Raw genomic sequence first — 27,579 nt, 5'->3', positions numbered from 1 at the left:
AAGCAGTGGCAGAGGTGGGAACTGCCCATCTGTTATCTGGACAGGGCAGGGCTTCCCCAGCCCACAACTCCTGGGAGCCTGTGCACATCCCCTGCTCCCTGCAGCCTGCCACCCCCACCCAGCAGTTATCACACCCCTGGTGCAGTAAGAGTCGAGGGACAGGCTGGGCTGCAGGGCCCCTGCCACCTGCTTACCATGGCTGGTGGAGAACTGCCAGCTGCGGTGTTGGGCCTGGCCTGCTGCAGAGCCCCCAGGACCTGGGCCAGCCATGGCATGGTACAGGGGGCTGAACGCTTGTAGGTGGGTTCTGGAACCCTTCACGTCCCACGCCCACTCCCAGCCAGGCAGGGCTCTGGGGCCCCAGGGCAAACACTTCTCATGCATGGACGGGTGTTGCCCAGCTCACTTATGGGGGTGCCCAGGGAGGAGCAGACTGATGTCAGGGGCACATCCAGCTGGCACCAGGCACAGCTCTTATGCATGAGCCCTGAGACAGTTCTGGGAACAGATGGCTGGGGTGGCCCAGAAGGGTCTGCTTGTGTGACCACATGGGAGGGGAGAGGAGTTTATTCACTGGTTTAGTTGCATGTGTTTCCTATTGTCCTGTGGCAACACCCAGTGATGCCTCAGTTTCCCCAGGCACAGCATCAGTACACAGTGGTGAGGGGAGTTTCAGTGTGATGACTTCTCACACCTGCCACAGTGGGCCCCCAGATGACCCCTTTCTTCCCTGGGACAGAGGCGGAGGAGGGGCCTGGCGGGTTGGAATTGGAACTGAGCTGGTGAGTGGGGCAGTCTGGGCTGGCTGGAGAGGGAGAAAGGAGGACCAGGGTGTGATGGAGTGGGGGGGGGGGGGGTGCATGTGTGAGTCAGGCTGGATGTCTGAGGCAAGCAGCAGCTCCCAGTGGCTAAGGATGACCCTGGGGCTACAACTGGCAGGTGACACCTCTGCCTGAACAAAGAGCAGGGAGGAGCTGAGCTGGGTTTTTGAATCGGGGGCGGCAGTTAGAGGCTAGGAAAAGGGAGAGCTGGAAGGCAGCCAGCCTGAGGAGGGGGAAAGCTACACCCCAGAGGGGCACCCCTCGGGGTCTTCTCCCCAGGACAGGTTGGAAGGACTGTCTCTGGCTGCTATGCTGTTGCTTCTGTGAGAAACTGGACATCTGTTGCCTAATAAACCTGCTGTTGTACCTGCTGAGAGAGAGTCACTCCTGCCAGCGGACGGGGTGCAGTGCAGGGGGACCCCTGAACCCCATCACACAGGGCCCGGCTCGGGGACCCCTCTGGGCCCCTCTCCCCCAGCTGGATTGTCCTGACGGCTTCTGGTTCCTGTGCTGACAAGTCTGTTCTACGCTGTGTCCCTGTCTCCCGTCACCTCCTGTTCTCCTGCTGAGCGAGAGCCGCCTCTACCTGCGGCTGGGGCAGGGCCTGGGTCCCCCACATTCTGTGACAGCTGGTTCCTGAGGCCCCCCCATGGGTACAGGCTGCATTTCAGTGCAGCTCCCCACCCCCCCCGGTTCCCACTGACACCCATTAGGCCCCTCTCAAACCTCTCACACTAGCCCCCCAGGAATCCAAGAGATGTTCTGCCTGGGGCATGGAGAAAGACTGCACCCCCACTCTGCTCGCAGCTGGGAAGTGGCAGTGCCATGATTCCCACCAACGTCCCCCACTGACACCCTCGGCCCAGCCCTGGGGCTGGACCAAGGAAGAGCTCACCAAGTACTGGACAGCAAGAAGTTTATTAAGTATTCAAAAGAAACAAACCAGTAAAAAACCAAACCTCGGGGTCATGGGCACGATGGAAGTCAGGAGGGCGGGAACAGCTGCGCTAACTCAAGGGCAGGAGGGGACGGTTAGTAAATACTGAATGAGTTAAAATTTGGAACCCTTAATCAGAAGCCACTAAAATATTGGCTGTCTAGTACTCAGCTAACAGGCAGTGAAGACGAAGGACTGTGCTGGACAGGAGGGAGCCTTAGGACCTTGACCTTCAGGGTGAGAAACTTGACCCAGGCCAATTCTACAGGCTTCACTTGGCACCCTGGGCCTCAGATTCCTCCTCGTCGTCTTCATACATCTCCCCTTCCTCTTCTGCCGTGGCATCCTGGTACTGCTGGTACTCTGACACCAGGTCATTCATGTTGCTCTCTGCTTCGGTGAACTCCATCTCGTCCATGCCCTCGCCGGTGTACCAGTGCAGGAAGGCCTTGCGCCGGAACATGGCCGTGAACTGCTCCGAGATGCGCTTGAAGAGCTCCTGGATGGCCGTGCTGTTACCAATGAAAGTGGACGACATCTTCAGCCCCCGGGGTGGGATGTCACAAACTGCCACCTTGACGTTGTTGGGGATCCACTCCACGAAGTAGCTGCTGTTCTTGCTCTGGATGGCCAGCATCTGCTCGTCCACCTCCTTCATGGACATGCGGCCTCGGAAGACGGTGGCCACCGTCAAGTAGCGGCCATGACGTGGGTCGCAGGCAGCCATCATGTTCTTGGCATCAAACATCTGTTGGGTGAGCTCAGGGACGGTGAGGGCGCGGTACTGCTGGCTGCCACGGGCCGTGAGGGGGGCAAAGCCTGGCATGAAGAAGTGGAGGCGAGGGAAGGGCACCATGTTCACTGCCAGCTTCCTCAGGTCGGCGTTGAGCTGGCCAGGGAATCTCAGGGAGGTGGTGACGCCGCTCATGGTGGCGGAGACCAGGTGGTTGAGGTCGCCGTAGGTGGGCGTGGCCAGTTTCAGGGTTCTGAAGCAAATGTCGTACAGGGCCTCGTTGTCGATGCAGTAGGTCTCATCTGTGTTCTCCACCAGCTGGTGGATGGACAAGGTGGCATTGTAGGGCTCCACCACTGTGTCGGATACCTTGGGGGAAGGCACGACGCTGAACGTGTTCATGATCCGGTCAGGGTACTCTTCACGGACTTTGCTGATGAGGAGGGTCCCCATGCCTGAGCCGGTGCCACCACCCAGGGAGTGGGTGAGCTGAAAGCCCTGCAGACAGTCACAGTTCTCACATTCCTTCCTCACCACATCCAGGACTGAGTCCACCAGCTCGGCTCCCTCTGTGTAATGCCCCTTGGCCCAGTTGTTGCCTGCACCACTCTGACCTGTGGGGGAGAAGACACAATGGATCTCCTCACTTCCATCAGGGGAGGGGGCTGGCAGTTGCCAGGTGTAAGCCATGGCTGGTGCCCTTTGCTGCAAGAATTCTGTCTGCTTGAGGCAATCCCAGTCTCTGCTGGGCATGCCCCGCCATTGGGTTCAGCAGCCACTGTATGCCCAGCAGGGTTGCTGTCGGGATAGGAGAGCCTGGCCATCTCATGGGAACAAAGGCAGTGAGCGGCCTGCGTCAACCCCTCAGCCTGGCACTGCCCACCACCTGGAGCACCATGTGCAGGTCTGGAGCCCTTTCCCCCACCTGGCTCTGGCTGCTCAACTGACTGAGCTCCTCTGGGCTGGGAGCTTATCCTCTCTGCGCAGCCCTGGGGCACCACTATACCCACACTGCGCTCCAGACATGGCCCATGGCAGCAGGGAGCTGTGCCCCAGGAAGCCTCCCACGGCGGGAGCAGGCGAGCCCTGGCTGCCAGGAGAGGAGGCCACACAGAGCAGGAAGGTGGCTGGGAGCAGCTGCTGGGGGTTGGGACCTACCAAAGATGAAGTTGTCTGGTCTAAAGAGATGTCCAAATGCCCCAGATCGAACGCTGTCCATGGTGCCAGGCTCCAGGTCCACCAGGATTGCACGGGGCACGTACTTGTGAGCTGGAAAAGAGACCACCAGTTCCCTCTTAGCTGGGCCGGCTTCCACTGCATAGCCGTAGGGGCCTAAAATGCCAGCTCATCCACTGAGACTCCAGCCTCAGCCCCAGCGCTGCTGGCCCCTCCAGACCCTGCCAAGGGCAGAGCTTTGGCACAGCCACCAGGATGTGGGGACGAGCTCAGAGCTCCATGTTTGGGAGCAGGCTGGGGACTTCCCTGTCTCTACACTGCTGCCCCTGCAGGCAGGCGCCTCTCCCTCACACCCACAGGCAGACCACTGACTGAGTGCCACTGGGCCCTGCTCCATATCCCAGACAGGCAAGTCAGGGCCTGCTTGGCCCTCCTGTTAAGCCCAGCCGGCTGCACCAGCAGCAGCAGCTCAACTCCCTCTTCTCAGCGCAGGCAGAGGCGTTGTCCCAACTGCCCTGCGAGGCTGGACTGGCCGGCAGGGGCAGCACAGGAGCCAGGCAAGTCCAGGCCATGGTGCCTGGGGCAGCCCAGCCAGACATGCCATGGCAGCAGGGCTCTTCCAGGAGTGCGCAGGGCAGTGTCCCCCAGCAGAGGGGGCAGGGCTCCCCTTTGTGGTAGGGCAGCTCAGCCAGACAGCATGGAGAGGAGGTTCTGGGTCGCTTTGTGCATCCCCAGGCAGCCCTGCCCAGGGCCAGAGAGGGAACCCCGGCACCGCCACACCCAGAGCCCAGCACGGCACTCACAGGAAGCTTCATTGTAGTACACACTGATCCTCTCCAGCTGCAGGTCAGAGTCTCCCACATAGTTGCCGCTGGGGTCTATGCCGTGCTCATCGCTGATCACCTCCCAGAACTGCGGAAAGACAAGCAGGAGGGGCTGAGCTGTGGGCACCGCCCGGCGCCCTACGGGCTGGCATCTGGGCACTGCCAGGCAGCGCATGGTGCTCTAAGGGCACAGGCTGTTTCCTTTGTTCTGCAGCTGAGGACAGTGCCAGACTGCTCCACTCCAAAGACAGCCGCGGGCTGCAGCTTGGCCAGTGGGGAGAGGCGCCTGGCCCCCAGCAGGTGTGGAAGCAGCCGCTGACCCACACACCACAGTGTGGCGGTGCCCCACTCTGGGCGCGCTCTGTCCGGCCTGAGGTGCCCCCTGCCTGCTCGGGGGAGAGGCCTGGCCTGGGGCTTGGGCCGAGGGCAGCTGTGCTGTGTCCTTGCTCTGGCCAATGGTCGGCTGAGACACACAGAGCCAGGGCGGCCTGTGGCCCAGCCTGCCCAGCGCTGCGACCAACCCAGGCAGTGATGGGCAGCAAGGGAGGATGGGAGGGCCAAGGAGGCCGAGGCCCAGGCCGCTGCTGGCAGAGCCCAGGAGCTAAGGTGGGATGGTCCCTGTGCGCCTCCCGGCAGGGGCTCGTGCTCCCTGGGGCGCCGGGGGGGGGGGGGGCTCTGTGCTGCGCCCGGGAGGGGCTCGTGCTCCCTGGGGCCCCGGGGGGGGGGGCGCTGTGCCTGGGCCGGGAGGGGCTCCTGCTCCCTGGGGCCGCGGGGAGGGCCTAGCTGGGCACCCGGGTCCGCTTGCACCTTCTGTGCCGGCGGAGCTGGTGTAATGGCCCCTCCCAGCCATTGGAGCGGGCCGGGCCGGGCCGAGGAGGGCGGACCCGCTCCACTCCAGCAGCCGCCCGCGATCACCGGGCAGGGCGGCGGTACAGCGCGGCGGGAGCTGGCCATGGTGCTGCAGCGCGCCGGCCTCCAGCCCCAGCCTCGGGCCAGGCCGTGCGGCGGGCTGGGGGCGGGCGGTGCCCGGGGACCGGCGGCAGGGGAGGTGTGGGCCGTGGGGTGGGCGGGGGGGGGCCGGGCTCCCAGGAGGGAGTGGGGGAGCGCAAGGCGGGGGGGGACACACCCTCCCCCGGGCTCCCAGGAGGGAGCGCAAGGCGGGGGACACACCCCCCCCGGGCTCCCGGGAGGGAGGGGGGGAAGCACAAGGGGGGCCCTGTGTCGGGGGCGGGGCGCTGCCGGCGGAGGACTGACAGGGCCTCTGCGGGGCTGGCCGGGGGCCGCACTTTGCCACTGGAGGAGCCGGAGCGGGCGCTGGGAGTCGCTGCAGACGGAGCGCGGCTGGTGCGGGGCTGCGGCCGGCCAGGAGGACACAGGAGAGCGGCCCGCAAGGGCAGGGCGCTCGGATACCCCCGCGCCGCGCCCTGCAGTGGGGCTGCGGGGACCTGCCGCCAGCCTTGGGCCGGGCACCCGCCGCTTCCAGGGCTAATCACGCCCTGCTCGGCCTAGCGGCGCCCGGGGCCCCAGGAGAAGGCGCGGCCCCGGCAGTGATCGGCGCTCAGCCCCGGGGCACAGCGGGGGGACCAGCCCGGCCCGCTCCCCCTCGCGGCCGCTGGAACAAAGGCAGCGCCCCCCCCGCCCCTCCCCGGGCAGGGCAGGAGGCCGCGCCAGGCCCAGCGGAGCGCGGTCTCACCCCCAGCAGCGGCTGCCAAAGGGCCAGAGCTCCATTGTCCGCCCGGGGGCCTGGCTGCGCCAGCGGCCCGCCAAGGTCACCCAAGGCCGGGGAGCCCCGGCCCAAGGGTGCCCAACAAAGGACCCCGCCTCTGCGGCCAAGCGCGCGTCACCCCCGCGGGCAGGTCAGCGCCGGGGCTGCGAGGCCGCTCCGCTCCGGCCCTGCGATGCGCGGCGCTGCGGCGCGGCTCGGGCCCGGCCCGCGGGAAGGGCGGCCGGGGAGCAGCCCTCGGGCGGGGCGGGGCAGCGCGCCCAGCGGCCAGGCTGGAGCTGCCCGAGCGCCCGGCCCGGCCCGGCCCTTTGTTCCCCAGCTCCGCAGTGCCGGGGCGTGGCCCGCTCGCCCCCAGCCGCCCGCCGGCACCGCCCACCCCGGGCGCCGGCCGCGGCTCGTCCCCCGCCCTCCGCGCCGCCTGGCTGGCCCGGGCCGGTACCTTGGCTCCGATCTGGTTGCCGCACTGGCCCGCCTGGATGTGCACGATCTCTCTCATGCTGCCGGGGCGGCGGCTGCGCTGCGGGCGGGCGGGCGGCTGGGGCAGGAGCGGGGCGGGCTGCGGAAAGCGGCCGGGCTCCGGCCGGGGCCTTTTATAGGCGCCTCCCGCTGCATCGGGCCGGCCGCTGACGTCACCCGGCCGGCCCGCCAATCAGCAGGCGCCGCTGCCGATGCTGCGACATCCCTGCAGCATCAGCACCAGCGCATCCCTCGCCCGGCGCCGCCCGGCCCCGCCCTGCGCCCCGCCACAATGGGCCGCCGCCGCGCCCTGGTGGGCAGACGGGGACCCCGAGAGAGCTGTGGGCGAGGGGAAAAGCCCCTCCGCCGGGAGGGGGGCGGGGGCGCTGCTTTCAGCGCGGCCTAGGGTGAGTCTGGGCTCTGGCCCGGTCCCCCTGCCTGACCGGCGGAGTCACCGAGGCGCCCTCGCTGGGGCTCAGCGCTGCGTGTCCGGGGGGCGCTGGCCAGCCTGGAGCCTCCGCAGGGCGCTGCCGCGGGGCGAGGGCCGGGCCGCTGCTTCCCAGGCCCTTTGCACGGCCGCTGGCTCCATCCTCCTCCCCCGCCCGGCTGGGCCCTTCCCCCCGGGGCAGAGTCTGTGTGCGGGGCCGGCGCAGGGCGGCTGCCGCCCTCAGGAGCAGCCCGAGCGGCAGGTAGGAGCTGCCCGCCCGAGGCGGCCCGGCAAGGGGCTGTTACTCGGTGCCGCCCCGCTGAGATGGGCCCGGGCGGGCGGGCGGAGCTCTGGCCAGCCGGTTCTGCTCGGCGGCGGAGGCCCCGGGAGCGCCGGTGGCCGTGAGTTCCCCAGGCACACGGGTTATTGTGCGCGGCTCGGCTTTCCTGCCTGTCGGCCGGCCTCGCCTGCTCCGCTCCGGCCCCGGGCCTGCCTGGCGGAGTGTCCCTCCCCGTGTCCCGAGCCACGGCCCTTCCTCGCCGCCTGCCCCGGCAGCAGAGGGGCCCGGTCCGGCGGCGGCACGCGGTACACGGGGCCTCAGAGGAGCCGACCATGGGGCGCAGCTCCGGGGTGCAGAGCCCCCACGTCTGGGGCCGGTACCCCTCAGCAGCTCCCCACGGAGCCTGAGTCCCCCCGCTCCGGCTCTGGGGTCAGCCAGGGCAGGCGGCTTCCTGCCCGCCCAACACCCGGCCTGTCCCCGCTCCCCCGGCTCGGACCCGGCCCGGGGATTCCCGGGGGCCATGGCCCTGGCGGGTGCGGAGCAGGGCTGAACTCCCCGCCTCGCTCCGCCGCTGCAGCTCGCCCGGGCCTCCCCCGGATCCTGCGGCGGGGGGGCAGAGCCAGCGGCCCCTCCCGGGTCAGTCCCTGGCCGCGGGCCTGGGCGGCGCCACGGAGGAGCCCCGCCCGGCTCCTCACGCTCGAGCCCGGGCCGGCGGCTCTCCAGGCTCGACGGGCCCCAGGTGCCGGGGGAGAGGAGAAGCGCAGCTGGTCCGCCCGGGAGAACAAAGCCCCGCCCGAGCCACCGGGCGGTTCCCTTTGTTCAGTCCAGCCCCCGGCCGGAGCCCCCCCGGCTGCCATGGTCCTGTCTGCGGCGCCCCCGGGCGGCAAGGCGGGGGGGTGGGCTCGGCTGTGCCCCTCCCGCTGGCTCAGACCCTTAGCCCTGTGTCCGGGCAGCCTCAGCCTCCCCTCCCCTCCCCGGCAGCAGGCCGGGCCCCCGTCTGAGCACGGCCTGGCAGCTGCATTGCCCAGGGGTTCGGCCAGGTACGGCGGGTCCCACCCCCGGCCGGAGCAGGCCCGCTGAGCCCACCGGGGGAGGGGCTGGCAGCTGGGTGCTTAACGCGGGTGAAGCCTCCACCGGCGACGCCCCGTCCCGGAACCCTCCCGTGGGGCAGCTCACTGCACCCGGCGTGACTGCGGACTCAGACCGCGGCGCCCCGCCTGCAGGGCCCCCTGCTTTACCCACTAGGCTCACTGCCCCGGAGAGGCCGCGCTGCAGCGCCCTGCACACAAGGCCTGAGTCTCCGCAGGAGCCGGGAAGGCCAAAGCTCCGGCATTCCGAGCCCTGGCTCCCGCTGCGGAGCAGCCTCGGGGCTGCTCTACGTTCTGTGTCCCCTGCCCTGGCCCCGTGTCCCAGCAGCAGGGCCTATGCCCCAGGGCAGGTAGGGGCCTGAGCGCCCCCGTGGGGACCCTGCTGCTGTGGGGTGCTCAGGGCCATTGCTACGCCGTACCCGGCCCCGTTGTGCGGCAGGAGCAGCCCACCGGGGCGGGGTCTGACCCAGCGGGACCCGGAGACGCTGGAAGAGGTGATGGGCGCCTGCCCCCGGCTGTCCGGTGGAGGGGTGGGACCGCAGCAATGTGATACCCCCTGGCGCTGAGCCCTCCCCGGAGCTAGGAGAGAAGGGAGCCCCCCACGGGCACGGGCAGGGACCCCCCCGAGCACGGGCAGGGACCCCCCCGGGCACGAGCAGGGACCCCCCCGGGCACTGGCAGGGACCACCCGGGCATGGGCAGGGATCCCCCGGGCAGTGGCAGGGACCCCACCCCCGGACACTGACAGAGACCCCCCGGGCACGGGCAGGGACCCCCCACCAGGCAGTGGCAGGGACCCCACCCCCGGGCATGGGCAGGGACACCCTGCGGGCCCGGGCAGGAGCTGGGCTGGAGAGAGGCGAGCTGCAGGGCAGTGACAAGAGGCCCTCCCATTGCACTGCCCCACTGAGAACCCCCCGCCCCGGCCCAGCCCCTGGGGCTAGAGCACTGACCTGAGCCCTGCGCTGGGGGCAGCCCAGGCCCCGCCTCACCCTCGCCAGCTGCAGACAGTGCAGGCCCGCAGGGCAGCCAGGGACCAGCCTTTGGCAGCCGGGATTGACACTTGGGCTCACCCCACGGCCGAGGGGAGCCGCGCCCCACTGCATGCAGCCGGCTGGCTTGAGAGGGAAGCCCCTTGCTGGGGGCCTGAGACCACCATCTGGAAACCAGAGCAGGCAGGGAGCTGGGAAGGGACGTGGAGCCACAATGCCTGGGCCAGGGCTGAGGTCCTGGCTGCAATGGGGTCCAGGGCTCCCCAAGCGCTGCCCCCCCCCACGCAGGAGTGACTCACTCAGCAGGTAGAACAGGCAGTTTATGAGGCGACAGAGGCGCAGCTGAGCACAGAGGTGTCGGTGCAGCCGGCAGAGACAGTCCTTCCAGCCCATCCTGGGGAGAGGAGCCCGAGGGGGGCCCCTCTGGGGTGTAGCTTCCCCTGAGCCAGGCTGGCTGCCTCCCAGCTCCCTCTCCCAGCTTCTAACTGCCACCTCCCATTCAAACCCCACTCGGCTCCTCCCTGCTCTGTGCTCAGGGCAGAGGTGTTACCTGCCAGCTCAGGTTCCAGCCCCAGGGTCATCCTTAGCCACTGGGAGCTGCTCTGCTTGTCTCACACACACCCAGCCTGAGTCTCACACATGCACTCCCCCCACTCCATCACATCTCTCCCCTCTTCCAGACCGAACTGAGCGGGGTCACTTAGCCAGTGACCTGGGGAAGTTCGGGGCCCTCCCTGCGTGACAGGGCATCGGCTATGGTGTTGTTCCCCTTCACATGGACCACCTCCATGTCGTAGTCCTGCAGGAGCAGACTCCACCGCAGGAGCTTGGCGCTGGCCCCTTTCATGTGATGCAGCCAGGTCAGGGGTGAGTGATCGGTGTACACGGTGAAACGCCGTCCAAACAGGTACGGCTGCAGCTTCCCCAGAGCCCACACCATGGCCAGACATTCCTTCTCTATGGCTGTGTTGTTCTGCTCCCAGGGCAGCAGCTTCTTGCTCAGGTACACGATGGGGTGTTTCTCCCCCTTGTCGTTCACCTGCATTAGCACCGCTCCCAGCCCCACGTCTGAGGCATCGGTGAACACCAGGAAGGGTTTGTTGAAGTCTGGATTTGCCAGCACTGGGGCCCTGAGCAGAGCCTCCTTCAGCGAGCAGAGGGCCTCTTGGCACTGCTCGGTCCAGACCACCTTGTCAGGCTTTCCCTTTTTACACAGCTCCGTGAGGGGGGCTGCGATGGAGCTAAAGTGGGGCACAAACCTCTGGTAGTTCCCCGCCATCCCAATGAAGGCCTGGACCTGCTTCTTAGTCTGGGGAGTTGGCCAATCTCTGACAGCCTCCACTTTAGCTGGCTCTGGCTTTAAGCAGCCACTGCCCACCTTGTGGCCCAGGTAGGTCACCTCAGCCATCCCCACCTTGCACTTCCCTCCCTTGATAGTCAGCCCGGCTTTCTGAACTCAGTCCAGCACCTGGCTGACCTGGGACACATGGTCCTCCCATGTCTGGCTGAAGATGCAAATGTTGCCCATGTGGACCAGGGCAAAGCTCTCCATCCCTTTCAGTAGCTGGTCCACCAGACGCTGGAAGGTAGCGGGTGCCCCCTTGAGGACGAAGGGCAGGACCAGGAACTCATAGAGCCCCACAGGGGTGATGAAAGCTGACCTGAGCCGGGCATCTTGATCCAATGCCAATTGCCAGTACCCCTTGGTGAGGTCTATGGTGGTGAGGTAATGGGCTCCTCCCACCTTATCTAAGAGGTCATCAGGCCTGGGCATGGGGTAGGCATCCAATACACTGATGGCGTTAAGCTTGTGATAGTCCACACAAAATTGGACAGACCCATCTTTTTTTAGGGCCTAACACCACGGGAGAGGCCCAGGGGCTGGAGAAGGGTTGGATCACCCCCCCAGAGCCAGCATGTCTTCAACCTCCCGCTCTATGTCCTGAGCCGTCTTCCCTGTGGCTCTGAATGGCACGCACTTGATAGGGGCGTGGGTGCCTGTCTCTATTCGGTGGGCAGCCAAGTCAGTGCGTCTGGGTCTGTCAGAGAACAGCCATTGGTGTGAACACAGCACCTCCCTGATCTCCGTCTGCTGGGCAGGGGTCAGCTGGTCTGAGAGGGGAATAGACTCCAGCAAGGAGCTGGAGCCAGTCACTTTGAGCAAATCCACCAAGGGATCATCCCCCTGCCCCTCCCAGTGCCTGCACACGGCCAGCACCAAGTTGTCCCTGTCCCAGTACGTTTTCATCATGTTCATGTGATAGGCCCAGTGGCTGTGGGCCCAGTTCGACAGTTCCACCACATAGTTCACCTCATTTATCTGTTTGACGACCTTGAAGGGGCCATCCCAGGGATCTTGAAGTTTGTTCCGCCGCAAGGGTACGAGAACCATCACTTGGTCCCTGGTGGCATAGACTCAGGCCCTGGCGTTACGGTCATACCAGATCTTTGGCTTCCTTTGGGCCATGGAGAGGTTCTCCCCAGCCAGGCCCATGAGCTCGGTGAGTTTTTCCTGGAAGGTCAGTACATACTGTACCACTGACTCCCCTTCAGGAGAGGCCGTCCCCTCCCACTCTTCTCTGAGCAAGTCCAGGGGTCCCTGTACCCTCCTTCCGTACAGCAGCTCAAACAGGGAGAACCCCGTGGATTCCTGGGGCACCTCCCTGTATGCAAACAGCAGGTGGGGTAAGTACTTGTCCCAGTCTTGGGGGTGCTGATTCATGAAGGTTCTCAGCATCTGCTTCAGAGTCCCATTGAACCTCTCCACCAGCCCATTGGTCTGCGGGTGGTAGGCTGTGGCCCAGGTGTGCCAGACCCCACACTTGTCCCACAAGCTTTGTAGCAGGGCTCACATGAAGTTGGACCCCTGATCTGTGAGGACCTCCTTGGGGAACCCCACTCTGCTGAAAATGGACAGCAGTGCATCCGCCACAGTGTCAGCTTCGATAGAGGTCAGGGCCACTGCTTCTGGGTATTGCGTGGCAAAATCTACCACCACCAAGATATATTTCTTCCCAGAATGCATTGCCTTACTGAAGGGCCCCACTATGTCCATAGCCACTTTCTGGAAAGGCTCCTCTATGATGGGCAGTGGCTTCAGGGCGGCTTTCCCCTTGTCCCTGGTCTTCCCCACCCTCTGGCAGGGGTCACAGACGGGCAATATTGATGGACAGCTGCAAAGACCCACGGCCGGAAAAAGTTCTGTAGCAACCTTCTCCTGGTGCAGTGGATCCCCTGGTGTCCTGTGAGTGGGACATCATGGGCTAGGTACAGCAGCCTGCGCCAGTACTTTTGGGGAACCTCTGGACCTCCCATGGCTCCGCTTTGTGTCTGGGAACCCATTCCCGGTACAGGAATCCCTTCTCCCACAGGAATCTCTCCCTGCAGCCCTCCCCCAGCTGTAGAGCTGGGCTGAGACTGGCCAGTTCCCTCAGCTTCTGCAAGGAGGGGTCTCTCTGCTGCTCTGCCTGGAACTCTTCGGCCGGGGCAGGGGTTGAAGCCACTTCCCCTTCCTTGCCTGGCTCCAGGACCACTGGCCTGAGACCTGGTTTTTGGGGGCCCCCTTTCTCCCACGGTGGGCCCCTGTGGCTTCTGTGACTTTGGCTGGGTATCTACCCCCAAACCTGGGAGAGCCCCCCTTGCCTTCTTTGGCTGCGGGTCAGGACCAGGGCACGAGGGTGTTCACCTGTCCAGTTCTCCAGATCACCCCCCATTAGTACATCCGCAGGCAAATGGCTGTGCACCCCCACCTCCTTGGGGCCTTCCTTAACCCCCCATTTTGGGTGCACCCTCGCCATGGGCACCTTGAAAGGGGTCCCGTCAATTCCCCTTACAGTCAGGTGGGAATTGGGTATCATGAGGCCCGGTGCCACCACCCCGGGCCAGGCCAGCGTCACGTCAGCGCCTGTGTCCCAGAACCCTGTGGGCTTTCTCCCATCCACCTCGAGGGGTGTGAGACACTCGCTCCACAGAGGCGGTGCTGCCCCCACTCTGTAAACTGATCTCTGTGCATTTAGACCCCCTGAGGAGCTGGTCTGTGGGGTCGGCTTGGCCCAAGCTGAGGACACAGTGTCAGCACCACCTGCCTTGGCCGCCAGCCCCTCTCGCTGCTGGGACTCCACCCGGTTGATTCCATGAGCTGCCAGCCTGCTCAACCTGTCTGGGAACTTGGGGCACTGGGCTGCTCTATGCCCCTTCTGCCCACAGCCCAGGTCTTGCTGTGTCCCTTGGGTCAGCTGCTCTGTCCAGGCCCTGGCTGGCCCTCTGGGGGGTGGGGGGGGCTGGCACCTCTTTCCTAGGCTCGCCCCATAGGTGATCCCCTCTGTTGTACAGCCAGGAACCGGTCTCTCTGAGACTCCTGCTCTCCCTCTCTCTGGGACTCCCTGTCTTTCTAGGGTTCACTTTCAAATCTGGCCTGGCTGTTTATGAAGTCATCTGCCAGCCCCCCCTGCGCTGTGTGGCTCCCCGGGCACCTGGTCCTCCAGCCGCACCCTCAGGTCAGGTGAGCACATCTCGTAGAATTCTTCCAGGACTGTCAACTTGACCAGGTCCTTTATGGTCTGGGCTCCCATCCCAAACATCCACTTTTGGCAGTATTGCATCAGGCAGGAGGCTGCATTAACATAGGTTTCCTCTGGCCTCTTCTGCACCTCCTGGAACTTCTTCCTGTGAATCCCAGGAGTCAGCCCGACCTTATGCAGCAGGGCCTGTTTGACCCATTCATAGGCCCCAGGCTGCAGCCCCTCCAGCTGGCTGAGCACGGCTGCGGCCTTCTGGCCCAGAGGTGTCGGCGCCATTAGGCTGGGGGAACCTCGTGCAACTCACAGGCTCACTCAAAGGAGGTAAGGAACTCGTCCATGTCCCCTGGGTCCTGACCCTGGGCCAGCAAGTGTGTCTCCAAGTGACTGGCCCCACGAGCCCCCTGGCCTTCTCCCTGCTCACCGCAGCTGGAGCCTCTTTGCGTCTCTTCTCCGCCACGGCCTGCTCATGCTCCCACTCTCGCTCTCTCTCCTCCTGCTCTCTCTCCCGTTCCTGGCGCTCCTGGTCATGCTCTCTCTCCCATTCCCGAGCTTCCAATTCCTTTAATCACACCTTGAGCTCCAGCGGTCCAGCTCTGCCCAAGAGCTGGGAGTCACTGCACGCCACTGCTGGCCCGGGGGAGGGTCACTGCATCCCCCACACAGGAGCTGGGAGTCACTGCACCCCCGGGGCTGGGGGGGGATCACTGCACCACCCCTCACTCAGGGCCTAGGCATTACAGCACCCCTCGCAGGGGCTGAGGGTACCTCACCAAAGGCTCTTGTATAAATTAGGTTGTCGTGGGATAAGAGGGAAGATCCTTTCATGGATTGAGAACTGGTTGAAAGACAGGAAACAAAGGGTAGGAATAAAGGGTAAATTTTCTGAATGGAGAAGGCTAACGAGTGGTGGTCCCCAAGGGTCAGTCCTAGGACCAATCCTATTCAACTTATTCATAAATGATCTGGAGAAAGCGGTAAGTAGTGAGGTGGTAAAGTTTGCGGACAATATTAACCTGTTCAAAATAGTCAAGACAAAGGCAGACTGTGAAGAACTTCAAAAAGATCTCACCAAACTGAATGACGGGGCAGCAAAACGGCAAATGAAATTTAATGTGGATAAGTGTAAAATAATGCACATTGGAAACAATAACCCCAAGTACACATTCCATATGTTGGGGGCTGGTGTAGCTACAACTAGTCACAAAAGAGATCTTGGGGTTATGGTGGATCGTTCTCCAAAAACACCCACGCAGTGTGCAGCAGCAGTCAAAAATCAAATAGGATGTTAGGAATTATTAAAAAGGGATCGAAAATAAGCCAAGGAGTATCTTACTGCCCCTAGATAAATCTATGGTACGCCCACATCTGAGATAGTGTGTAGATGTGGTGGCCTCACCTAAAGAGAGATATCCTGGCACTGGAAAAGGTTCAGAAAACAGCAACTCAAATCATTAGGGGTTTGGAACAGGTCCCGTATGAGGAGAGGTTAAAGAGACAGGGACTTTTCAGTTTAGAAAAGAGGAGGCTGAGGGGGGACATGATAGAGGTATATAAAATCATGAGTGGTGTGGAGAGGCTGAATAAGGAGAAGTTATTTACTTGTGCCCATAATACAAGAACTAGAGGCCACCAAATGAAATTAATGGGGAGCAGGTTTAAAGCTAATAAAAGAAAGTTCTTCTTCACTCAGTGCACAGTTAACCTGTGGAACTCCTCGCCAGAGGAGACTGTGAAGGCTGGGACTGTAACAGAATTTAAGACAGAGCTAGATAAACTCATGGAGGTTAGGTCCATAAAAGGCGATTAGCTAGGAGGTAGGAATGGTGGCTTTGGCCTCTGTTTGTCAGAGGCTGGAGATGGATGACAGGAGACAAGTTGCTTAATCATTGTCTTCCGTCCACCCCCTCTGGGGCACCTGGCACTGCCACTGTCACAGACGGGACGCTGGGCTGGAGGCACCATTGGTCTGACCCAGTAATGGCCGTTTTTATGTTCTTGTGTGTTGGCGGCATGGCCAGGGAGACCAGGCCTGTGGGGCTGGGGCTGGCAGTGTCGGTGTCATAGGGGCACTGAACAGACTCCGTGGCCCCCTCTGCGCCCCGGGGCTCCCCACTCGGTGACTGTGATACAGGCTGCCCAGCCACGTGCCTGGGGGAGGGGTGGGTGCCGGGGGACCCTGTGCCCTGGCACTGAATGGCTGCGGCCCTCACGGCGCACTGCCCTTTTCTCTAGGGCCACCAGGGCGGGTTCCCACAGCAGCTGGCCGGGCCCTGGGGCTGAGGAAGAGCCGGGGGCTGAGAGAAGGGCTCTGGGCTGTGAGGACTTCGCCGCTGGTCCAGGAGTGGCCGCAGGGCGCTGGGGAATTCGCGGCAGAGGAGCCATTCCTGGGAGCCAGCGCAGCATTGTTCCCAGGTGGGCCGCCAGTGCCAGGCAAGCGTGGCCGAGCCATCCTCGGCCTCGCCCGGCGCCGCTGCTTCCTGGGGGGGGCCAGGGCAGAGGAGCCAGCACAGCCGCCCTGCGCTTTGCCCAGGCAGGTTCCAGCGCCTGGCTGCGGTACTCGCCCAGCCGCCAGGCCTTGCGCGCACCTCTGGACCGGCGTCTGCTCTCGGGGGGGTGTTGTGCATGTGTGTATGTGTGTGTAGTGCATGTATGTGTGTGTCTGTTTGCGTGTGTGTCTGTCTCTGTGCATTTGTGTGTGTCTGTCTGTGTGTGCGCGCGCGCGTGTCTGTATGCGCGCGTGTCTGCGTATGCGCGCGCGCGTGTGCGCGCGTGTCTGTATGTGCGCGTGTCTGTGTGCACGCGTGTCTGCGTGCGCGTGTGTGCGCGTGTCTGTGTGTGCGCGCATGTGCGCGCGCGTGCAGCGTTCCCCGGGCTGCCGGGGGACAGGCTCGGCGGCGCGGCGGGCCCGAGGGGTGCAGAGAGACGGTGCAGCCGAGGCTCCCGCAGGCTCCCCGAGGTGCCTCCTGCCGCTTTCGCCGGGCGGGGCGAAGGACGCGGTGTAGCCGGGGCAGGGCGCGCGGGTACCCGGAGCCTCCGGCAGCGCCGCCCGGGCGGGGCTCAGCACCCTGGGGAGCGGCGCGCGGCCGCCTTGGCAGAGCGAGGGGGGCTGGGACCCGGCCGGGGGGCGGGGGAGCCGTGCCAGCCAGGGGAGCAGGGACTGGCACGGGGTGTCTGCGGGGGGAGGGGCGCCAGGTGGGGGGGGTCTGTGATGAGGAGTGGGGGAGGGGCGTCGGCTTGGCGGTGTGTCTAGTGTGTGGGGGAGGGGAGCTGGTGTCAGTGTCTACAGTGTGTGGGGGGAGGGGCACCGGCGTGACGGTGTGTATAGTGTGTGGGGGGAGGGGTGTTGGCCTGGCAGTGTGTTTTACGGGAGGGACATCGGCATGTCCGTGTCTATAGTGTGTGGTGGGAGGGGCGTTAGGATGCTGGTGTCTATCGTGTGGGGGGGCCTTGGGGTGGCAACGTGTACAGTGTGAGAAGGGAGGGACGTTGGCTTGGGAGTATCTATAGTATACGTGGGCAGAGGTGTTGGTGTGGCGGTGTGTATAGTGTGGGGGGGGGCGCTGGCGTGGCGGTGTGTATAGTGTGTGAGGGGAGGGGCGCTGGCGTGGCGGTGTGTATAGTGTGTGAGGGGAGGGGGGCCGGCGTGGGTGTGTGTTTAGTGTGTGAGGGGAGGGGCGCTGGCGTGGGTGTGTGTTTAGTGTGTGGGGGAGGGGCGCTGGCGTGGCGGTGTCTATAGTGTGTGAGGGGAGGGGTACTGGCGTGGGGGTGTGTTTAGTGTGTGGGGGAGGGGCGCTGGCGTGGCGGTGTCTATAGTGTGTGAGGGGAGGGGCGCTGGCATGATCGAGTGTAGTGTGTGGGGGAGGGGCGTTTGCATGGCAGTGTCTATAGTGTGTGGGGGAGGGGCTTTGGCATTGTGGCATGTATAGTGTGTGAGGGGAGTGACGTTGGTATAGTGTGGGGGGGGCATTGGTGTGTTGTGTATAGTGTGTGGAGAGAGGGGCATCAGCATGATGGTGTATACAGTGTGTGTGAGGAGGGGTGTTGGCGTGGCGGTGTCTATAGTGTGAGGGGGCGTTGGCGTGGCGGTGTGTACAGTGTGTGAGGGGGCGTTGGTGTGGCGGTGTGTATAGTGTGTGGGGGGTGTTGGCGTGGCAGTGTGTATAGTGTGAGTGGGCATTAGCGTGGTGGTGTGCATAGTGTGTGAGGGGGTGTTGGCGTGGCGGTGTGTATAGTGTGTGAGGGGGCATTGGTGTGGTGGTGTGTATAGTGTGAGTAGGCATTGGTGTGGCGGTGTGTATAGTGTGAGTGGGCATTGGCGTGGCGGTGTGTATAGTGTGTGAGGGGGTGTTGGTGTGGCGGTGTGTATAGTGTGTGAGTGGGTGTTGGCGTGGCGGTGTGTAAAGTGTGTGAGGGGGCATTGGCGTGGCGGTGTGTATAGTGTGAGTGGGCATTGGCGTGGCAGTGTGTATAGTGTGTGAGGGGGTGTTGGTGTGGCGGTGTGTATAGTGTGTGAGCGGGTGTTGGCGTGGCGGTGTGTAAAGTGTGTGAGGGGGCATTGGCGTGGCGGTGTGTATAGTGTGAGTGGGCATTGGCGTGGCAGTGTGTATAGTGTGTGAGGGGGTGTTGGCGTGGCGGTGTGTATAGTGTGTGAGGGGGCATTGGTGTGGTGGTGTGTATAGTGTGAGTAGGCATTGGTGTGGCGGTGTGTATAGTGTGAGTGGGCATTGGCGTGGCGGTGTGTATAGTGTGTGAGGGGGTGTTGGTGTGGCGGTGTGTATAGTGTGTGAGTGGGTGTTGGCGTGGCGGTGTGTAAAGTGTGTGAGGGGGCATTGGCGTGGCGGTGTGTATAGTGTGAGTGGGCATTGGCGTGGCAGTGTGTATAGTGTGTGAGGGGGTGTTGGTGTGGCGGTGTGTATAGTGTGTGAGCGGGTGTTGGCGTGGCGGTGTGTAAAGTGTGTGAGGGGGCATTGGCGTGGCGGTGTGTATAGTGTGAGTGGGCATTGGCGTGGCAGTGTGTATAGTGTGTGAGGGGGGCGTTGGTGGGGCGGTGTGTATAGTGTGTGAGGGGGCGTTGGTGTGTATAGTGTGTGAGGGAGCGTTGGCGTGGCGGTGTGTATAGTGTGTGAGGGGGCGCTGTAGTGGCGGTGTGTATAGTGTGTGGGGGGCGTTGGCGTGGCGGTGTGTATAGTGTGTGAGGGGGCGCTGTAGTGGTGGTGTGTATAGTGTGTGAGGGGGCGTTGGCGTGGCGGTGTGTATAGTGTGTGAGGGAGCGTTGGCGTGGCGGTGTGCATAGTGTGTGGGGGGTGTTGGCGTGGCGGTGTGTATAGTGTGTGAGGGGGCGCTGTAGTGGTGGTGTGTATAGTGTATGAGGGGGCGCTGTAGTGGCGGTGTGTATAGTGTGTGAGGGGGCGCTGTAGTGGTGGTGTGTATAGTGTATGAGGGGGCGTTGGTGTGGCGGTGTGTATAGTGTGTGAGGGAGCGTTGGCGTGGCAGTGTGTGTAGTGTGTGAGGGGGCGCTGGCGTGGCGGTGTGTATAGTGTGTGAGGGGGCGTTGGTGTGGCGGTGTGTATAGTGTGTGAGGGGCGCTGGCGTGTTGGGGTGTATAGTGTGTGAGGGGGCATTGGCGTGGCAGTGTGTACAGTGTGTGTGAGCAGGTGTTGGCATGGTGGTGTGTGAGGGGGTATTGGCATGGCGGTGTGTATAGTGTGAGTGGGCATTGGTGTGGCAGTGTGTATAGTGTGTGAGGGGGTGTTGGCGTGGTGGTGTGTATAGTGTGTGAGCGGGTGTTGGCGTGGTGGTGTGTATAGTGTGAGTGGGCATTGGCATGGTAGTGTGTATAGTGTGAGTGGGCATTGGCGTGGCGGTGTGTATAGTGTGTGAGGGGGCGTTGGCGTGGCGGTGTGTATAGTGTGTGGGGGGTGTTGGCGTGGCAGTGTGTATAGTGTGAGTGGGCATTGACGTGGCGGTGTGCAGTGTGTGGGGGGTGTTGGTGTGGCGGTGTGTATAGTGTGTGAGGGAGGTGTTGGTGGGGCGGTGTGTATAGTGTGTGTGATGGGGTTCTGGGGTCCCCCAGGCTCTGCACCCTGTCCTCAGGCAGGAGAGTCTTTCACTTAGCCGGAGAACAGCGGGTTTATTAGCCGACAGGACACAGCATCGTACAGAGGAGTCAGTACAGCCGGCAGAGACAGCCAGTCCAATTCATGTTGGGGAGAGGAGGCCCCGAGGGGCCCCCAGAGCCGGGGCCTGGCCCCCTCCTTTGTCTCTCTCTCCCTCAGCCCAGACTAACTGCTTCCAACTCCCAGTTTCAATTCAAACCCCTCAGGCTCCACCTCCCCCTTTGTCTGCAGTACAAAGGTGTTACCTGGTTGTTAGGGTTACCCTCAGCAGGAGCCCCGCACCCTCTGTGAGCCACTCACACACACACAGGTATCTCCCACTCCATCACATCTCTCCCAACTTCCAGACCGAACTGAGTGGGATCACTCAGCCAGTGACCTGGGGAAGTTTGGGGCCCTCCCCTCGTGATTGGGCATCGGCTGCACCCTCAGTGCTCCCCTTGATGTGCACCACCTCCATGTCATAATCCTGCTGGGAGAGGCTCCAACTCAGGAGGTTGGTATTGGCCCTTTTTATGTGATGCAGCCAGGCAAGTCCCTTTAGTTTCCTCAGGTTGGTTGGTCTCCCTGCTTCTGTCTCTGGTCCATTAGCCATGTTCTCAAGTCGGGCAGGCAGAGCCCATACAGATGCTGCAGCACCAACAGATTAAATATTTTTTTTTTGGTCTGGGCCTTGCCCTGTCTGACCACCAGTTCATACAGCCGCTTCAGCCAATGTTTGGAATTCAGTTACAGTCCAGTAAAGGAAGGTACAAATGCTTCCACCCTTGGCATTTAGCCAGACCACCAAAATGGTTGTGTGCCTCAGTTTCCCCTTCCATGCCACACAATAGGTTTGGAATGTTCCTTCTTATGTGAGAGGTTGCAAGACTAGTTACAGGGAACAATGGTGACATTTCAGAGTTACAGACTTCTTCAACATACAACTCATGCTTTTACATTAGTCATTATGTTACATGGCTTTTTCCAAACATTTAGTACATGGTACAATTTTACAGCTTTTGGTAGCAGCACCCCTTGGTTACAGCAGTTAGCGTGAGTAACAGAACAACCCCATTGCAACTGTACATTTACGTTGCTCTTTGGTAGACCACAACCTTTGTGCAACATCCTTGAAAATTTGGTATTTTGGGGATAAATGGCTGAGGCCTTTTTTAGCACCATTAAGTTTTAATCTTCTCTCTTGCCCCCTGGGGTGGAAATTTGATCTCTCTGGCTGTGCCCTCCCTTCTAACAAGAGCTGGGCCATTGATGATCTCAGGGAGACGGCCCCCTCCCAGCCAGCCTGGAAATTTGCAAACCAAACTGCTTTCTGAGAGTTGTTTTGTGAGTCCCAGACGCAGAATCCACATGGATGAATTCCTGTTTATCCCTTACTGGCCCACCAGGACCACAGCTCCTTTGTCCTTCCCCCTCCAACTACTGCCTCCCCATGGAATCAGAAGTGGAGTCCAGTATAAGAATATAAGTGTTTTCACCATCTGGAGATGGGGAATTGCTGGCCCTCTCCTGCATTCTACAGAGACTGACTGTGCAGCTGTTTTACTTGGTTCTTACAGGGCTGCTTACACTACCTGATAGTTTTTACTTTACTTGCATCAACTTCCAATTCCCGAGAAACTTTTACCCTGCCTGCTTTGGACCCTTCCAGAGCACAGCCAGTGTTTCATACTCAGGCAGGTCCTGGCCATCAGGAGCTGAAACAAACTTCTCCCCAGGCAAAGGGTTGCTCTGGTGCTTACAGACAAGCACCTTTCCTGTTCACTCTCCTCCACCTCACTCCCATTTTCTGCAGTCCCCACAGACGGGTCAGGAAAAGTTTCAGGGAAATTCTTTTCCTCAAGAGCTCCCCCAAACAACAACTCACCCCTGTCTGGCTTCACAGGAGCACTGCTCCCTTGAGCCACAACCAGCTCCTGGGTTTCACCTACACCCAGGATCACTTCTGGCCCATTAGGCAGATTCCCATGTAATCCCCCTCCAGGCAGACAGCCAGTACCACCGGACAGAAGGTCAGGGTCCCTTTCCTCCCTTCTGCTACCAGCTCCTTTATCTTTAACACTCAGCATAACTTCATTGCCCATCTGTTCTTGTGTCCTGGTGAGAGGATGACTCTGGTAGGACAGAGTCCTCTCACCCCCTCCCAATAACACCTCAGCATCAGGCAAAGAACAAGTACCAGAATCGTTTGGTCTCTGGGATTCCCTGATGATACTAACTGGATCAGACCGAGTTAAAGCATCATCCCCCCTGAGAGACACAGAGGCAGGCCCACTTCCCATCTGGGCTTCAGCTGCCCTTAGATCCAGCTCTGGGATCTTGGCTCCATCTTGAGCCCCCACAGGCTCAGGCAAAGGATTCACTTCCCCAGAAGCAGAAGCACTTTTCTTGCACCAAGGACCAGTGTCCTTAGCAGGGATACCACTGCCCATCCCAGAGCCATTTCCTCTGTTCCAGCCCCCATGGCTGGATTCAGAGACACACCTGGAATGCTCTTTTTTGGTGGATCCTTCTCCAGCCACCCCAGGCTGGTGAATCTTCCTCAGACAATGGGCTAGTTTTCTCATTGGCACCTTTTCCAAACGCAGGCTCTGCTCTCTCCCCAGGCTGCTGCTGCTGTTCAACACAGACAGACAATGGGAGACACTCTCTCCTTTGTCCCAGCCCCCCGGCTGGTCTCCACACACACACAGAAGGTGAAGCAGCTTCTCTCACATACAACTTGCCATTCCCAGTGGACAAGCTGCTTTCCTGCACAGACACACAGGCACCTTCCTCGGCCCAGGCCTGGAAAACTCTTCGCAGGTCCGTCTTGGCCACTAGTAGATGATGGGTTGGAATCGCTCCTTCCCTCCTTGAGCTGTGGCAGGCCACTCGGTTCAGAACTCCATGCAGTCCAGGGTTCCCTGCCCCGATCCGGGCTCACCTCTGCAGGATTCTCCCCAGCCCTCAGCTCCGCCACTGCACATCCACGCTGCCTTGTCCAACTTCTTTAATCTCGATTCAGTTTCCAGGTGCTGCCACTTCACAGCGGAGTTGCTCAGCGTGGTTGCAGGCTCTCAGGCTGATGCCCTCTGCACCCCACGATTCCTGGAAGAATCCCTTCAGAGTGCCAGGCTCCTTGCGGGTCACAAGCTCCCTGCGGTTAGGCCGTAGGCCCCTCCGCCCTCTGGGACCGACTCCAACAGACTCCCAGGAGTAACCCCTCCTCGGGTGTGACACCCCCTCTCGAGGACCACGACCGCAGTTGCTTGGGTTCGGCTGCAGGCCCCTCCGCCTTGGGGAGCTGCACCTCACTGCCCTTCAGCACACCTGGGTCTCGCAGGCCCCCCCTTCTTCCAGGGCCCCGGTCACTTACTGCTGGATGCTCCATCCTCGGGGTGCAGAACGTCCCACTTCTGACACCAGTGTGATGGAGTTCTGGGGTCCCCCAAGCTCTGCACCCTGTCCGCAGGCAGGAGAGTCTTTCACTTAGCAGGAGAACAGCGGGTTTATTAGCCGACAGGACACAGCATCGTACAGAGGAGTCAGTGCAGCAGGCAGAGACAGCCAGTCCAATCCATGTTGGGGAGAGGAGGCCCCGAGGGGCCCCCAGAGCCGGGGCCTGGCCCCCTCCTTTGTCTCTCTCTCCCTCAGCCCAGACTAACTGCTTCCAACTCCCAGTTTCAATTCAAACCCCTCAGGCTCCACCTCCTCCTTTGTCTGCAGTACAAAGGTGTTACCTGGTCATCAAGGTTACCCTCAGCAGGAGCCCCACACCCTCTGTGAGCCACTCACACACACACAGGTATCCCCCACTCCATCACAGTGTGTGAGGGGGCGTTGGTGTGTATAGTGTATGAGGGGGCGTTGGTGTGGCGGTGTGTATAGTGTGTGAGGGGGCGTTGGCGTGGCGGTGTGTATAGTGTGGGGGGGCGCTGTAGTGGCGGTGTGTATAGTGTGTGAGGGGGCGTTGGTGTGGCGGTGTGTATAGTGTGTGAGGGGGTGTTGGCGTGGCGGTGTGTATAGTGTGTGAGGGGCGCTGGCGTGTTGGGGTGTATAGTGTGTGAGGGGGCGTTGGCGTGGCGGTGTGTATAGTGTGTGAGGGGGCGTTGGCGTGGCGGTGTGTTTAGTGTGTGAGGGGGCGTTGGCGTGGCGGTGTGTATAGTGTGTGAGGGGCGCTGGCGTGTTGGTGTGTATAGTGTGTGAGGGGGTGTTGGCGTGGCGGTGTGTATAGTGTGTGAGGGGCGCTGGTGTGTTGGGGTGTATAGTGTGTGAGGGGGGCGTTGGCGTGGCGGTGTGTATAGTGTGTGAGGGGGGCGTTGGCGTGGCGGTGTGTATAGTGTGTGAGGGGCACTGGCGTGTTGGGGTGTATAGTGTGTGAGGGGGGCGTTGGTGTGGCGGTGTGTATAGTGTGTGAGGGGGCGCTGGTGTGGCGGTGTGTTTAGTGTGTGAGGGGGCGTTGGCGTGGCGGTGTGTATAGTGTGTGAGGGGGTGTTGGCGTGGCGGTGCGTATAGTGTGTGAGGGGCGCTGGCGTGTTGGTGTGTATAGTGTGTGAGGGGGCGCTGGCGTGTTGGGGTGTATAGTGTGTGAGGGGGGCGTTGGCCTGGCGGTGTGTATAGTGTGTGAGGGGGCGTTGGCGTGGCGGTGTGTTTAGTGTGTGAGGGGGCGTTGGCGTGGCGGTGTGTATAGTGTGTGAGGGGGCGTTGGCGTGGCCCTGTGTATAGTGTGTGAGGGGCACTGGCGTGTTGGTGTGTATAGTGTGTGAGGGGGTGTTGGCGTGGCGGTGTGTATAGTGTGTGAGGGGCGCTGGTGTGTTGGGGTGTATAGTGTGTGAGGGGGCGTTGGCGTGGCGGTGTGTATAGTGTGTGAGGGGGCGCTGGTGTGGCGGTGTGTATAGTGTGTGAGGGGCGCTGGCGTGGCGGTGTGTATAGTGTGTGAGGGGGTGTTGGCGTGGCGGTGTGTATAGTGTGTGAGGGGGTGTTGGCGTGGCGGTGCGTATAGTGTGTGAGGGGGCGTTGGCGTGGCGGTGTGTATAGTGTGTGAGGGGGCGCTGGTGTGGCGGTGCGTATAGTGTGTGAGGGGCGCTGGCGTGTTGGTGTGTATAGTGTGTGAGGGGGCGCTGGCGTGTTGGGGTGTATAGTGTGTGAGGGGGGCGTTGGCCTGGCGGTGTGTATAGTGTGTGAGGGGGCGCTGGTGTGGCGGTGTGTGGGGGAGGCGGGGGATGGGGCAGGGTGCACAGTGTGGGGGGGAGGGGCGGGCGGGGCGTTGTGCGTGGCGGGTGCTTCGCTGTCTGACTCCCCGCGGTTGCCCCGGCCCCGCTTGCAGCCCCTCGGCCTGTCCCTGCCCAGGCCCGATGACCCGGAGGCCCCGCGCTCGCTGCCCCCCCGCCTTGTCCCCCTGCAGGCCGGGGCGCTGGCGGGCGAAGGGACCGGGCGGGGCAGTGCGGGCTAGTGGCGAGAGGGGCTCGGAGCCAGGCCCCGGCACGGCCGCCTCGTGTCACCCCTCCCGGGCCGGGCTGGGCCCAGCGCTGCCCAGAGCTTTGCCGCGGGGCCCTTCCCGGCTCCCGCCCGGGGCGCAGGATCGGGACCCAGCCCCGCAGCGCGAGTCCAGGGCCCGGCCGGGGCCCGGCGCTCCCCGGGGCTCTTCGGGACCTTCTCGCCGCCGGCCTCGGGCACACGTGGCTCCGCTCCCGCGGTGGCAGCTCCGGGGCCGCCCCCCGGCAGGGAAACCCCGCCCAGCCCAGGCCGGCGGTGGGTAACCCTGGGCCGCTGCCTCGCCCTTCCCGGCCGCGGGGGCACGTCCAGGCCGGGCCGGGCCGCAGCTCCCATTGGCGGCACCCGGCGGCGGCCCGTGACTCCCCCCGCCGCCCTCCCTGGGCGGCCCCTCCCGAGGGGTGCGCGGGGCCCCCCGGCGGCTCCGGACAACGGCGCACGGGCCCGCGCTCAGCACAACCGCTGTCAATGGGCTCGGGCTCCGACGGGGCCGGGCACAGCGACCGCGAGCCGGGCCGGGCACGAAGAGCCTGGAGGCCGGGGCGGGAGACGCCGGGGGGCGAGCGGGGAAAGGCCCTGGAGACGGGGGCGCGCAGAGCAGCTGCGCTGGGCCGGGAGCGCCGGGGGCCCCGCAGCCGAGCTCGGACGGGCCGCCAGGGAGGGGCGCCGGGTCCGGTCCGGGGGCGGCGGCGGCCCGCGCGGGGCCAGATGCGCCCGGAGCGGGAGGGGGAGTCCCGGGCCCGGCCCGGCGCCAGAGCCGCAGCCCCGGAGCGGCCCGGGGAGCCGGAGGGCCGCTCGCCTCGCGTCCGCCGCACGAAACGCCAAGGCCCGGCAGCGCCCGGCGCCCCTGGGCCGCGCGGTCACCGGCGGCAGCAGAGCATCTCCCGGAGCGTCCGGCGCAGCTCGCGGCTGCGGCAGGCGTAGATGAGCGGGTCCAGCGCCGAGTTGCAGATGACGAGGAGGAGGAAGAGGTTGAAGTAGCTGAAGGCGCAGGCGCAGGCGGGGTGCCGGGGGCAGGTGACCAGCAGGGTGAGGTGCAGGAAGAAGGGCCCCCAGCAGAGGAAGAAGGCCCCGAGCAGGATGGTGAGGGTGAGGGCGCCCCTGGCGCGGCCGAGCGGGTAGGAGGCGCGTTGGCGCCGCAGGCGGGAGATGCGGCGGGAGTGGCGGCGCGCCAGGGCCAGCATGTGGATGTAGAGCCCGGCCATGAGCGCCAGCATGGCGAGGAAGAAGCCCACCAGGCAGACGAGCACGGCGCTGTTCTGGTGGTAGGCGATGAAGATGCCGCTGGCCACGGTGCTGGCCGCCCAGATGCCCGCGATGGCGGCCGCCACGCGCCGCGCGGTCATGATGCTGTGGTAGCGCAGCGCGCAGAAGATGGTCACGTAGCGGTCCACGGTGATGGCCCCCAGGAAGGAGAGCGAGGACACCATGGAGGTGCAGATCATCATGTCGATGGCGTTGTCTATGTGGCGGAGCAGCCCGGGCCGCAGCACCAGCGCGCCGCGCTCCAGCAGCGCCATCACCGCCGTCTCCAGCAGGTTGCCGGCGCTCACCAGCAGGTCGGCCACGGCCAGGCAGCAGATGAAGTAGTACATGGGTGAGTGCAGGTTCCTGTTGCGCCCGATGGCCGCCACCACCAGCAGGTTCTCCAGGACGCTCAGGACGCCCAGCGCCAGGAAGAGCTCGTGCGGGATGGCCACGCTGGGGCAGGCGCCGCTGCCCGCCGGGCCGCTCCCGTTGGCGGCGGCGGTGGCGTTGAGCGGCGGCTGCGGAGGCGCCGCCGCGGCCATGGCGCGGGGTGGCCGCTCGGGCCCCGGGGGGCGCAGCACAGCCGGGCCGCCGCCGGCCGCGCGAGGCACCTGCAGGGCCCCGGCCCGGGCCAGCCCCGCGCGCGCCGCAGCCCCTCCCGGCCGAGCCCGACCCCGAGCGCGGCAGCGGGGAGCGCCCTCGGCGGCCCCCTTTAAAGGCGGCGCGCCCAGCCCCGCCTCCCCGCGCCCGGCCGGGGGCGGCC

At 63.5% G+C, this 27,579-nt stretch overlaps 1 protein-coding gene across 1 annotated transcript; it reads right to left on the bottom strand.

The window, feature by feature from the left end:
• Positions 1 to 1,739: 1,739 nt before the first annotated feature.
• Positions 1,740 to 27,389, bottom strand: TUBB3 (tubulin beta 3 class III). Its single transcript, XM_075009138.1, has 8 exons — positions 26,433 to 27,389; positions 25,728 to 26,144; positions 13,930 to 14,122; positions 7,109 to 7,302; positions 6,654 to 6,837; positions 4,471 to 4,579; positions 3,650 to 3,760; positions 1,740 to 3,105 (listed from the first exon to the last, which is right to left on the bottom strand). Exons 1-8 carry the CDS (start codon positions 27,356 to 27,358, stop codon positions 2,030 to 2,032), a joined length of 3,210 nt encoding a protein of 1,069 aa, XP_074865239.1. The 5' UTR covers positions 27,359 to 27,389; the 3' UTR covers positions 1,740 to 2,029.
• Between the last annotated feature and the right edge of the window lie 190 nt (positions 27,390 to 27,579).

This window comes from Carettochelys insculpta, chromosome 14, assembly GCF_033958435.1.
Source record: "Carettochelys insculpta isolate YL-2023 chromosome 14, ASM3395843v1, whole genome shotgun sequence".
Classification (NCBI taxonomy): Eukaryota; Metazoa; Chordata; order Testudines; family Carettochelyidae; genus Carettochelys; species Carettochelys insculpta.
Note: the sequence above shows the minus strand (reverse complement) of the source record. Positions and strands in the feature narration are given on the sequence as shown.

Coding starts and splice junctions, on each gene's coding strand:
- TUBB3 (XM_075009138.1), bottom strand. CDS start 27,358: ATGGCCGCGGCGGCGCCTCCGCAGCCGCCGCTCAACGCCACCGCCGCC. Junction 14,123..25,727: donor CCGAGGCCGGCGGCGAGAAG/GTCCCGAAGAGC, acceptor TGGGATTCACAG/GAAGAAGTTCCAGGAGGTGC. Junction 6,838..7,108: donor TCGGTGACTCCGCCGGTCAG/GCAGGGGGACCG, acceptor GGGTGACGTCAG/CGGCCGGCCCGATGCAGCGG.